This window comes from Bos taurus, chromosome 3, assembly GCF_002263795.3.
Source record: "Bos taurus isolate L1 Dominette 01449 registration number 42190680 breed Hereford chromosome 3, ARS-UCD2.0, whole genome shotgun sequence".
In the NCBI taxonomy this organism is placed as follows: Eukaryota; Metazoa; Chordata; class Mammalia; order Artiodactyla; family Bovidae; genus Bos; species Bos taurus.
Window position 1 is genome coordinate 100,254,982 of NC_037330.1, and position 14,457 is coordinate 100,269,438.

General features: G+C 40.0%; 1 protein-coding gene across 5 annotated transcripts in view; it reads right to left on the minus strand.

Annotated features, from left to right (window-relative positions):
* The window catches only part of MAST2 (microtubule associated serine/threonine kinase 2), a 207,067-nt gene that overhangs the window by 183,698 nt on the left and 8,912 nt on the right, over nt 1–14,457 (minus strand). Inside the window, exon 1 of one of the 5 annotated variants that reach the window (XM_024990152.2) lies at nt 12,164–12,193. The exons of the other annotated variants lie outside the window; for them this stretch is intronic. Within the exon in view, the coding sequence (XP_024845920.1) occupies nt 12,164–12,178 (15 nt within the window). The 5' untranslated portion in view covers nt 12,179–12,193. Of the gene's footprint in view, nt 1–12,163; nt 12,194–14,457 lie in introns of those variants that run through there. 5 annotated transcript variants of the gene reach the window in all.

A 14,457-nucleotide genomic window follows, 5' to 3' on the forward strand; every position in this document is an offset into this window, starting at 1 on the left:
TTCCTCCTGCCCCCAATTCCTCACAGCATCAGAGTCTTTTCCAATGAGTCAACTCTTCGCATGAGGTGGCCAAAGTACTGGAGTTTCAGCTTTAGCATCATTCCTTCCAAAGAACATCCAGGACTGATCTCCTTCAGAATGGACTGGTTACATCTCCTTGCAGGCCAAGGGACTCTCAAGAGTCTTCTCCAACACCACAGTTCAAAAGCATCAATTCTTCGGTGCTCAGCTTTCTTCACAGTCCAACTCTCACATCCATACGTGACCACTGGAAAAACCATAGCCTTGACTACACGGACCTTTGTTGGCAAAGTAATGTCTCTGCTTTTGAATATGCTATCTAGGTTGGACATAACTTTCCTTCCAAGGAGTAAGTGTCTTTTAATTTCGTGGCTGCAATCACCATCTGCAGTGATTTTGGAGCCCAAAAAAATAAAGTCTGATGCTGTTTCCACTGTTTTCCCCATCTATTTCCCATGAAGTGATGGGACCAGATACCATGATCTTCGTTTTCTGAATGTTGAGTTTTAAGCCAACTTTTTCACTTTCCTCTTTCACTTTCATCAAGAGGCTTTTTAGTTCCTCTTCACTTTCTGCCAGAAGGGTGGTGTCATCTGCATATCTGAGGTTATTGATATTTCTCCCAGCAATCTTGATTCCAGCTTGTGTTTCTTCCAGTCCAGCGTTTCTCATGATGTACTCTGCGTATAAGTTAAATAAACAGGGTGACAATATACAGCCTTGACGAACTCCTTTTCCTATTTGGAACCAGTCTGTTGTTCCATGTCCAGTTCTAACTGTTGCTTCCTGACCTGCATACACATTTCTCAAGAGGCAGGTCAGGTGGTCTGGTATTCCCATCTCTTTCAGAATTTTCCACAGTTTATTGTGATCCACACAGTCAAAGGCTTTGGCATAGTCAATAAAGCAGAATTAGATGTTTTTCTGGAACTCTCTTGCTTTTTCGATGATCCAGCGGATGTTGGCAATTTGATCTCTGGTTCCTCTGCCTTTTCTAAAACCAGCTTGAACATCAGGAAGTTCACGGTTCACATATTGCTGAAGCCTGGCTTGGAGAATTTTGAGCATTACTTTACTAGCGTGTGAGATGACTGCAATTGTGCGGTAGTCTGAGCATTCTTTGGCATTGCCTTTCTTTGGGATTGGAATGAAAACTGACCTTTTCCAGTCCTGTGGCCACTGCTGAGTTTTCCAAATTTGCTGGCATATTGAGTGCAGCACTTTCACAGCATCATCTTTCAGGATTTGAAATAGCTCAACTGGAATTCCATCACCTCCACTAGCTTTGTTTGTAGTGATGCTTTCTAAGGCCCACTTGACTTCACATTCCAGGATGTTTGGCTCTAGGTCAGTGATCACACCATCGTGGTTATCTGGGTCGTGAAGATCTTTTTTGTACAGTTCTTCTGTGTATTCTTGCCACCTCTTCTTAATATCTTCCGCTTCTGTTAGGTCCATAATGGCAAACCACTTCAGTATTCTTGCCTTGAGAACCCCATGAACAGTATGAAAAGGCAAAATGATAGGATACTGAAAGAGGAACTCCCCAGGTCGGTAGGTGCCCAATATGCTACTGGAGATCAGTGGAGAAATAACTCCAGAAAGAATGAAGGGATGGAGCCAAAGCAAAAACAATACCCAGTTGTGGATGTGACTGGTGATAGAAGCAAGGTCCGATGCTGTAAAGAGCAATATTGCATAGGAACCTGGAATGTCAGGTCCATGAATCAAGGCAAATTGGAAGTGGTCAAACAGGAGATGGCAAGAGTGAACGTCAACATTCTAGGAATCAGTGAACTAAAATGGACTGGAATGGGTGAATTTAACTCAGATGACCATTATATCCACTACTGCGGGCAGGAATCCCTTAGAAGAAATGGAGTAGCCATCGTGGTCAACAAAAGAGTCCGAAATGCAGTACTTGGATGCAATCTCAAAAACGACAGAATGATCTCTGTTTGTTTCCAAGGCAAACCATTCAATATCACAGTAATCCAAGCCTATGCCCCCACCAGTAACGCTGAAGAAGCTGAAGTTGAACGGTTCTATGAAGACCTACAAGACCTTTTAGAACTAACACCCAAAAAAGATGTCCTTTCCATTACAGGGGACTGGAATGCAAAAGTAGGAAATCAAGAAACAATAACTATTAGGAAACTATAAATGCTTAACATGAAAGAAATTAAATAAAGGAGACATGAATAACTTTCTTCAACTACATGAGGGCTTTCTTCTGTTACAGGAAGAGTAAACTTCTTACCTCACAGGCCAGAACTAGAAATACTGGACAAAAATAACAAAAGGAGAAGTAGGTTTAATTATAGGAAGAACTGTCTAACAGTGAATAGGCTATCTTAAAAAGGACAAACTCTGCCCCTAGAATACTGAAAAAGTAAGGTGAAAGTTGGCCTAAGCTGTGATCCTGAAAATGTGGTCCCCAGACCAGGAACATCAGCATCAGCAGTGAACTTGTTAGAAATGCAAATTCTAGAGCCCCACCCCAGATTTACTAAATTGGAAAATCTCAGGGAGGGGACCAGCAATCTGTGTTTTAACAGGCCCTCTAGGTAAGTCCAAAGCACACTAAAGTTTGAGAACCACCAAACTAAACAAAAACTTTCAGTATGATTCCACCAACACACACACATGTTGATCAACTGAGAATTGTGTCACAAATTACTTGAAATTGGTTTAAAGTACTCAATCAGTATACTCTTAATTAAATGAAAGCAAGTTCCTGGTAAATACTACAATACAGTCGGTTCACTTATGTTACAATGTTGTTTCTTATGTGAGATTTTTTAAAAGGCAGAATTACAGCTTGCATGCCAGAAATTACACATAATTTGTATTTATCTATTGTAGCAACACTGTAACAATAACATACCTACTATATGACATGTAAATTTCAACTATAAAATAAAAGGTTGAAAACTGCCTGACTACAAAATCTCTACATGCTCTCCCAACTCTAGAGCTTATTGCTTTCTCTTGAGTCCTCATAGAGTCTTCCCTCTCTCGGTCAGAACTATCTCCGTCCCCCATAATACTAAAGCAAATCTCAAGCTAACTTTATACAAGTTAGCTTGTATAAGATGTATAAGATGTACAAGTTAGCTGAAAGATGATACAACTTTAACTATACACAAGGCTAGTGTTGTGTTTATACTATATTATGCTTTAAGGATAGGACTTCTTCCTTGACTTCCCTGTAGCTCAAACAGTAAAGAATCTGCCTGTGATGCAGGAGATCAGGGTTCAATCCCTGGGTCGGGAAGATCTTCTGGAGAAGGGAATGGCAATCCACTCCAGAGTTCTTGCCTGGAGAATTCCATAGACAGAAAAGTCTGGTGGGCAACAGTCTGTGGGGTTGCAAAGAGTCAGACACGACTGAGCTACTAACACACACACACACAAGAACAGGATTAGAAGTGATCAAATGATTCACAGCTAAAAAACAGAAGTCTACACACTAAAAACGTGTCTATCAGGCTAAAAACCTGGGCTTGAAACACAAGTTGTCTTATCCCATATGAATGGTAATTTAATAGGTGAAGAGAAGTCCATATCCTGTGACAGATTCTTCCTGACCTACCCTGCCAAGAGTCAAACCCAGGCGCCACACTAATCAAAGTACATTCTCTTAATCCCTATTAAAACCTTTGCTTGATGCGCATATACAAAAAATATATAGAAAAGTATTTTGACCCATACCTCAGGCATATCAAAGACAATGTATGAAAAATAACTGTAAATGGATTATAAATCTAACTATAAAATCTAAAAGTATAAAACTTCAAAAGAAAATACAAGAGTAAAATTTTTATACTTTGAGTTAGATAGCATTCTTAGATAACACAGCAAAGCATAAGTTTAAAAAAGAACAAATTTACAGACGTCATCAAATTTAAAAACTATTCTTCCAAAGATACTGTTTAAAAAGTGAAAACAAATCACACAGGAGGAAAAATATTTGCAAAACATATCTGAGAAAACATTCAGTAACAAGCCAATAAAAAAAAAATGAGCAAGAAACCTAATAGACATTTCAGCAAAGAAAAAGCAAATATGGCAAATGAAACCATTCTCAACATCGTTCATCGTTAGGGAGATAAAAATTAAATTCAAGTCAAAGACAACATAGGCAAAATGGTGGAGCAGACAGTTCCCAACCTAAAATTACCCCAAAGAAACCCCAAAGTTTTTCTGCCTGAAAAACAGGCAGAAACTGTCAGAACCACTTCTGTCAGACTCTGGAAAATAGAAGATTTACAACAACCATGAGAACTGAATCAAGAAGTCAACCTAAAAATGGCAGGAAAGCTTTGTGGCATTTTTAGTTGCCCTCACCCTACTCATTCATTGATGTGGAGGCAATCGTGAAGACATCAGTTGGGATCCCAGAGTGGGACCCTGGCCCCTGGTACCAGAAGGACCAGAGTAGATATCACTTGTAAATTATTAACATCTGTTCTAACTCATCTAGGGGTACCTGGAGGACTGACACAAGGAACTCCTCTCTATTTCACCTAACTTGGAATCTTCTCAACGGGGAAAAGCAGCAAGCACTGCTTAAAACCCCGTAAGGTGACCCAAACACCCACAGCCACCTGGGCACAGGATTAGCAATGAGACATACAATTGACTACCTGAGATCTGGGCAGGAAAAGGGAGAGTTTCTTCGGGAAATTAGGGTAATAACAAACACCTGTGTATATAAAGTAAATTAGAAAGCCCAGGGTGAAATGCATGCTCAGGAAAGACTGAAAAGATTTTAAGCTTTCATCTCAAGCTGATCCCTGGACTCAGCACAAGTCTGGCTAGGGGCCGAAGGAGTCAAAGTGTCAATCTGCAAAAACCAGACTGTTTGTATGTTTGTAGTAGGTGTTGCAAGAGGGCATCAGAGGGCAAACACACTGAAACCATACTCACAGAAAACTAGTCAATCTAATCACACTAGGACCACAGCCTTGTCTAACTCAATGAAACTAAGCCATGCCCGTGGGGCAACCCAAGGCAGGCGGGTCATGGTGGAGAGATTTGACAGAATGTAGTCCACTGGAGAAGGGAATGGCAAACCACTTCAGTATTCTTGCCTTGAGAACCCCATGAACAGTATGAAAAGGCAAAATGATAGGATACTGAAAGAGAAACTCCCTAGGTTGGTAGGTGCCCAATATGCTACTGGAGATCAGTGGAGAAATAACTCCAGAAAGAATGAAGGGATGGAGCCAAAGCAAAAACAATACCCAGTTGTGGATGTGACTGGTGATAGAAGCAAGGTCTGATGCTGTAAAGAGCAATACTGCATAGGAACCTGGAATGTCAGGTCCATGAATCAAGGCAAATTGGAAGTGGTCAAACAAGAGATGGCAAGAGTGAATCTCGACATTCTAGGAATCAGCGAACTAAAATGGACTGGAATGGGTGAATTTAACTCAGATGACCATTATATCTACTACTGCGGGCAGGAATCCCTCAGAAGAAATGGAGTGGCCATCATGGTCAACAAAAGAGTCCAAAATGCAGTACTTGGATGCAATCTCAAAAACGACAGAATGACCTCTGTTCGTTTCCAAGGTAAACCATTCAATATCACAGTAATCCAAGTCTATGCCCCAACCAGTAATGCTGAAGAAGCTGAAGTTGAACGGTTCTATGAAGACCTACAAGACCTTTTAGAACTAACACCCCAAAAAGATGTCCTTTTCATTACAGGGGACTGGAATGCAAAAGTAGGAAGTCAAGAAACACCTGGAGTAACAGGAAAATTTGGCCTTGGAATACGGAATGAAGCAGGGCAAAGACTAATAGAGTTTTGCCAAGAAAATGCACTGGTCATAACAAACACCCTCTTCCAACAACACAAGAGAAGACTCTATACATGGACATCACCAGATGGTCAACACCAAAATCAGATTGATTATATTCTTTGCAACCAAAGATGGAGAAGCTCTATACAGTCAGCAAAAACAAGACCAGGAGCTGACTGTAGCTCAGACCATGAACTCCCTATTGCCAAATTCAGACTGAAATTGAAGAAAGTAGGGGAAACCACTAGACCATTCAGGTATGACCTAAATCAAATCCCTTATGATTATACAGTGGAAGTGAGAAATAGATTTAAGGGCCTAGATCTAATAGAGTGCCTGATGAACTATGGGATGAGGTTCGTGACATTGTACAGGAGACAGGGATCAAGACCATTCCCATAGAAAAGAAAAGCAAAAATGCAAAATGGCTGTCTGGGGAGGCCTTACAAATAGCTGTGAAAAGAAGAGAAGCGAAAAGCAAAGAAGAAAAGGAAAGATATAAGCATCTGAATGCAGAGTTCCAAAGAATAGCAAGAAGAGATAAGAAAGCCTCCCTGAGCGATCAGTGCAAAGAAATAGAGGAAAACAACAGAATGGGAAAGACTAGGGATCTCTTCAAGAAAATCAGAGATACCAAAGGAACATTTCATGCAAAGATGGGCTCGATAAAGGACAGAAATGGTATGGACCTAACAGAAGCAGAAGATATTAAGAAGAGATGGCAAGAATACACAGAAGAACTGTACAAAAAAGATCTTCACAACCCAGATAATCACGATGGTGTGATCACTGACCTAGAGCCAGACATCCTGGAATGTGAAGTCAAGTGGGCCTTAGAAAGCATCACTACGAACAAAGCTATTGGAGGTGATGGAATTCCAGTTGAGCTATTTCAAATCCTGAAAGATGATGCTGTGAAAGTGCTGCACTCAATATGCCAGCAAATTTGGAAAACTCAGCAGTGGCCACAGGACTGGAAAAGGTCAGTTTTCATTCCAATCCCAAAGAAAGGCAATGCCAAAGAATGCTCAGACTACCGCACAATTGCAGTCATCTCACACGCTAGTAAAGTAATGCTCAAAATTCTCCAAGCCAGGCTTCAGCAATATGTGAACCGTGAACTTCCTGATGTTCAAGCTGGTTTTAGAAAAGGCAGAGGAACCAGAGATCAAATTGCCAACATCCGCTGGATCATCGAAAAAGCAAGAGAGTTCCAGAAAAACATCTAATTCTGCTTTATTGACTATGCCAAAGCCTTTGACTGTGTGGATCACAATAAACTGTGGAAAATTCTGAAAGTGATGGGAATACCAAACCACCTGATCTGCCTCTTGAGAAATGTGTATGCAGGTCAGGAAGCAACAGTTAGAACTGGACATGGAACAACAGACTGGTTCCAAATAGGAAAAGGAGTACCTCAAGGCTGTATATTGTCACCCTGCTTATTTAACCTATATGCAGAGTACATCAAAAGAAACGCTGGACTGGAAGAAACACAAGCTGGAATCAAGATTGCCGGGAGAAATATCAATAACCTCAGATATGCAGATGACACCACCCTTCTGGCAGAAAGTGAAGAGGAACTAAAAAGCCTCTTGATGAAAGTGAAAGTGGAGAGTGAAAAAGTTGGCTTAAAGCTCAACATTCAGAAAACGGAGATCATGGCATCTGGTCAGATCACTTCATGGGAAATAGATGGTAAAGTGGGAAATAGATGGGGAAACAGTGTCAGACTTTATTTTTCGGGGCTCCAAAATCACTGCAGATGGTGACTGCAGCCACGAAATTAAAAGACGCTTACTCCTTGGAAGGAAAGTTATGTCCAACCTAGATAGCATATTCAAAAGCAGAGACATTACTTTGCCAACAAAGGTCCGTGTAGTCAAGGCTATGGTTTTTCCAGTGGTCATGTATGGATGTGACAGTTGGACTGTGAAGAAGGCTGAGCACCGAAGAATTGATGCTTTTGAACTGTGGTGTTGGAGAAGACCCTTGAGAGTCCCTGGACTGCAAGGAGATCTAACCAGTCCATTCTGAAGGACATCAGCCCTGGGATTTCTTTGGAAGGAATGATGCTAAAGCTGAAACTCCAGTACTTTGGCCACCTCATGCGAAGAGTTGACTCACTGGAAAAGACTCTGATGCTGGGAGGGATTGGAGGCAGGAGGAGAAGGGGACGGCAGAGGATGAGATGGCTAGATGGCATTGCTGACTCGATGGACGTGAGTCTGAGTGAACTCCGGGAGTTGGTGATGGACAGGGAGGCCTGGTGTGCTGCGATTCATGGGGTCGCAAAGAGTCGGACACGACTGAGCGACTGATCTGATCTGATCTGAAAACAAACATACTGACTGTATGTTTGTTTGTTTAGCTCCTGGCAATCCAAAAAACCATAATCAAAATACAAGCTAAGGAACGGAGACTTCAGTATCACAAACAGCAAGAAATACAATTTCTACAAAAAAGGCTGGGAAAATTCACTAGACAAATGAACAACTACAGCCTTCAATATTTAAAAAATAGCAAAACCTGGGGAAAGGGGAAACACTGTATTCCCGAGTTGCCAATATTCAAATCTCTACTTTTCAACAACAACAATTTTTAAAAAAACACAAGATGTATAAAGAAATAAGAAAGTATGGTCCACTCAAGAGTCAAAATACATTAACAGAAAACATCCCTGAGGAAGCCCAGCATTCCACTTGGCAGTATACTTGAAATCTATCGTCTTAAATAAGCTCCTATCACTAAAGGAAAACACTTGCAAAGAATTAAAGAAAATGAGGAAAACAATGTATGAACAAAACAAGATTATCAACAAAAAGACAAATTATAAAAGGGAATCAAATAGAAATTCTAGAAATAAGAAAGCCAATAAATGAAAAGTTCAGTAGGGGGTTCAATGGCAAATTTGAGAAAGCAAAGACATAATCAGCAATCTCGAGGACAAGACAATTAAAGCTATATAGTCTGAGGAACAAAAAGAAAAAAAGAGAATAAAGTGAAGAGAGCCTAAGAGATGAGGGGTTCATCTTCAAAAGAAACAATATATGCATTAAGGGAATCCCAGAAGAAGAAGAGAGAAATGGGAAGAATACCTGAAGAAACAACTGCCAAAAACTTCCCAAATTTGATGAGACATAAGCCTACATGTGCAGAAGCTCAATGAACCTCAAGTAGGTTAAACTCACACAGAATTTGAGTCAAAACATATCATTACCAACTGTTAAAGCCAACAACAAAGAGAAAAATATTCAAAACAGTGAGAAAGATGAATTTCATTATATACGGGGACCCCCAATCAAAGAACAAAAAGCAGACATCGTGTGCCTTCTATTTAAAGAACACACTACCACCCAAAATCTTGCCAAAGGAATTGAACCTGAGACTGATTAAGCCTCTCTATCCAGCTGTAACTTGCAGGCAATACAAAGGAGCTGAAACATTTTGAAATGCACCGTAACTATGAATCTAGACTAAGGGAAACTACAGGTCAAATGTTCCAAAGTTTTTCAACATACAGACTTTAAAGAAGAGATGAAAGGAAAACGTATAGATTAAAAGAGACAAACACATCTAGTTTTTTTAAATGGGCAAGACTAAACTGTAATGTCTTAGATGCAGACTTAAAGAGAAATACAAAGAAATGCTTAAGTCAGAATCTGCTGTGCTATGCCTAGTCACTCAGTCGTGTCTGACTCTTTGTAACCCTATGGACTGTAGAGCCCACCAAGCTCCTCTGTCCATGGGATTCTTCAGGCAAGAATACTGGAGTGGGTTGCCATACCCTCCTCCAGGGGATCTTCCCAACCCAGGGACTAAACCCAGGTCTCCTGCATTACAGGCAGATTCTTTACCGTCTGAACTACCAGAGAATCCCTAGGTCAGAATACTGATTACTTTTGCAGAGACAGAGGGACTATGATTGGGAGGGCCACAGCAAGAAGTTTCCTGAATAGCTGGTAAAATTCTGCTTGATTAATGGTGTTCATTTTATAATTCACTAAATTATCTTTTTGTTTTTAACTGCTTTTCTGTACTTGTTGTATTTGACAATAAACAATAGTAAAAAAAGAAAAAAAGGAGGAAAGAAGAAAATTCACAAAACAAGTGGTCTGCTACAAAAGGAATACTTTGCTACACATAAAGTTACAGTAGTCACAAAGAACACACACAATGAAAAACAGAAACAAACATTTAGTGAGCTCCAATACAAACTAGGCAATTTATAACCATAAGAACAACATGGTTAAATAGACATTGCTATCACCATTTCAAATTCAAACCTACTAAGCTATTAAGAGAATTCAAACCTAAAGTATATTTATCTCCCTGTATCTCACTGTTTGCTGAACCCAGGATGGGCAAGGCACAAGTGGGGAAGCTGGAAGAAAACTCAAGGAACTGCAGACATGTTTATTCTCTCCGGGCTAGCGCAGCAGCCCTAAGGCAGACACACTGTATTCTCCTGTGGTTGACCTAGCAGATGCAGACATAATGCAGCCTCAAGGGCTTTGCAGGTGGAGCTTATATATGTTTGCAGAACAAAGGTGGACTGTGGCCAGGCGGGTAAGTTGTGAAGTGCACGTGCAGTGCCATAAGTGACCTCAGCTGTTACATAACCGTGTATTTACAAAACATGGTGCGAGAGCGAGAGGCCGTGGGTTGAAAGACTCTCCTCACTGCTATCTTGGCTAATTTGCTCTTTCCCTACAATACTTCTTCGCCATATTCTATTTCTAAATGACAATTAAAAAAAAAACTCAACAACAATCAATAAGAAAAATAAAAAGGAAGTTTATGAGAAAAACAAAGTTCATAACTAAGGAAGTCACAGAAAGCAAAACTTCCAAGTAAATACTAAATCTGTGAAGAGATTCTCAACCTTGCTAATAATCAGGAAAATGTATTTAAAGCACTGAGATGCCATCTAAATCTAGAAAATTAACAAAAAGTGATAACACCAAGAGTTGTCAAGGACACAGCGAAACATCAGTGGCAAAGCACATACAGGTACAAACACTGAAAAAAGCAATCTGGCAACAGTATCCTATAAGAGAAACTCCTGCACATGTGCACAAGGAGATAAGTACAAGAATATTTACTGTAGCGCTGGAAAGTAGGAATCACCTAATGGTCCATTATTATAACAAAATGTTTGTTGTGCTGTGCTTAGTCACTCAGTCGTATTGGACTCTTTGTGATCCCATGGACTGTAGCCTGCCAGGCTCCTCTGTCCATGGGGATTCTCCAGGCAAGCATACTGGAGTAGGTTGCCATGTCCACCTTAAGGGGATCTTCCCAACCCAGTGATAAAACCCAGGTCTCCAGCATTGCAGGCGGGTTCTTTACCATCTGAGCCACCAGGGAAGTCCAAGTTTTTAAAAAAAGTTTAGATATTACAAATTATTCTTTCAAAATAATGCTATATAGCAGTTTAAAATTGATGACATTAATCTAAATGTGTTAAGATAACATAGATCAAGGTAAGTAAACTTCAGCTGGTAGGCCATGTCGTGCCCACAGTCTGCTTATGTCTACCCACGGAGCTAAAAGAAATTTTTACATTTGTAAATAGTTGGAAAACAAATCAATAGAACAAGAGTTTGTAAAATAGTATTCTCAATATGACAAATATGGAAATTAGATAAAATTCTAATTTCAATATCTCTATATAAAGTCTATTGAAATATAGATAAGTTCATTCATTGGCATATTGTCTTAGGGATGCTGTCATGCTACAACAGTTTAGTTGACTATGTAGTTGTGAAACAAACAGTATGACAAAGCCTAAAATACTTATTATATTGCCCTGAACAGAAAAAGTGTGCTGATCTGTGACATATAATTCTCAAAAACAATGCTGAGTGGAACACGGTTAGAAAGCAAAAGTATACATATAATAAATAATTTATATAAAATTAGTATTCCTACATCTATATTACCCCTGTTTTGCTGAAATACAGGCAGAGAAGCTATGTGGCTTCTTCATCTCCCAACAAATCGAAGGTTAAAGGATTTGTACCTCTGCTGCAAGGTCCACCCTTAAGAAGGGTGAACATTACATTAAAATTGGTAAACAACTAAAATATCACAGAATTTAAAATGTGGTTTCCTTGGTCCATATTTGCTATTAAATACATTCTAAAGCCTAGGGAGACTATAACACATTCTAAACCAGTTACTTAGAAAGAAATTCATGAAGTTTCCCTAAGGGCTTCCCTGGTAGCTCAGGTTGTAAAGAATCTGCCTGCAGGAGACCCTGGGTTGATTCTGGGTTGGGAAGATCCCCTGAAGAAGGGATAGGCTACCCACTCCAGTATTCTTACCTTGAGAATCCCCATAGACAGAGGAGCCTGGTGGTCTAAAAGGAAAAATATACAAATTAAAGCCGCTTTTTCAAGCTGAACAAAATAAAAGGATAGTTCAATAATGCCAACAAATCAAAGGTCAAGACATACCTTTTTTAATTTCTTTCTGAAACCAGATAAGAACACTGAAAAATATGAACCCTATATTCACACATTTTATGCATGTATTCTAAAAATATAATAATTAACCATTAATGAGCACTCGTTGGTATCAGGCTTTGTAGTGTTTTACATGGATTAACTTATTAAATCCTAACAATGAAATTGGTAATGAAATTATCTCCACTACATACACATGGGGTGATTAAGGCTTAAGGAATTTAAGTAACTTGCATCAGGTCACACAGTTGGAATCTAAGGTCAGACAATGACTTAATCACTATATATTCACTCAAGAAGCATTTCTTTAGTATCTCCAATATACATGTCTAGAAACTGGAGATACAGCAGTAAGGAAAAACCAATTCAAATTCATATCCTCAGGGAGCATATATCCTAATGTGTGAGAATGACAATAAATAACAAATATGTGACAGTCACAGGTGAATAAAGGACATAATAAAAAGAGGGGACAGGAGTGACTAAGAATGCTACTTTAAAAAGGCTGGTCAAGGAAGGCCTCTTTGAGGAGGTGATATCTGAACAGAGACCTAAATGAAATGAGGAAGCCAGTCATATAAACATATCCAGAGAAAGAACACCTCAGGTAGAGAAAAATACTAAGCATAGAAGTCCTCAAATAATTTTTAAAATGTCCTCAGGGAAGAGCATGCTTAATATATCTGGAGACCATCAAGGCAGCCACTGTGACTAGAGCACAGTAACAAAAGGAAGAGAAGGAAATGAGGTTTGAGAAGGCCTAGGATGTGACTGAAGCGACGCAGCAGCAGCAGCAGCAGCAGAGGCAGATCACGTAGGCACTTAAAGGACAAAGCAAGCACCTTCAACTTTGACTAACTGTGATGGAAAGCCACTTTTGACTAGAGAGGGTGACAAATTTTGACTTTAGCTTTTACAGGATGATACTGTTCTTGCTGTGTACCAATTATCATTATCATAGTTGGGGGGGAGGGTAGAAGAATAGAATCAGGAAGACAGGTTAGGAGACTTTTATAGTAACCCAGATGGAAGATGAAAGAGGCTAATATTAGACTAATGATGGAGCTAGTGGGGAAAAGTCTCATGCAGTTTGAATACTGCACCAACCAGAACTGATGGGCTGAATGTGGAATATGAGGTTTAGAAAAGAATCAAAAACAACTTCCATATTTTGCTCTAAGTGAATGATTTTGTGGTTTAGCCGCTCAGTAGTGTCCGACTCTCTGCGACCCCATAGACTGCACCATGCCACGCTTCCCTGTCCATCGCCATCTCCCAGAGTTGGCTCAAATTCATGTCCATTGAGTTGATGATGCCATCCAACCATCTTACCCTCTGGTCACTCCTCCTCCTCCTGCCCTCAATCTTTCCCAGCATCATAGTCTTTTCCAGTGAGTCAGTTCTTCACATCAAGTGGCCAAAGTAATGGAGCTTCAGTTTCAGCATCAGTCCTTGCAGTGAATATTCAGGACTGATTTCCTTTTGGATGGACTGGTTTGATCTCCTTGCAGTCCAACAGTCAGTCTCTCAAGAGTCTTCTCCAACACCACAGTTCAAAAGCATCAATTATTCAGCACTCAGCCTTCTTTATGGCTCAACTCTCACATCTGTTCACGACTACTAGAAAAATCATAGCTTTGAGTATATGTACCTTTGTCAGCAAAGCGTTGTCTCTGCTTTTTAATACTCTGTCTAGGTTTGTCATAGCTTGAATGATAGTGCCATTTATTGACATGAAGGAGACATTAAGACTGAAGGAGAAGCAGAAAAGGAAATAAAAACAGGGTTCAACTCTGGACACATTAAGTTTGAAAGGTCTATTCGCTACCCAAATAGAAATGTTACACTCACAACTGAAAAAAGGAGTTAGAGCTCAGAGGAAAGTCAAGACTAGAGGAAAAAACATGGGAATCAACAGCAGACAGATGAAATGCAAAGTAATACAATCTAATGAGATTACACCAGGAGAGAGAACAGATTGTAGAAGCAGATTAAATACTAAGCTCTCTGAGGCACTGGTGAGACTGGAAGAAAACCAAGAGAGCACGGTCCCAGGAGCCAAATGATGGAATGATCAACCACGTCAAACGCAGCAGGTTGGTGAGATGAATACTGAAAACTGGCTACTGGACGTGACCAATGATGACCCTGAC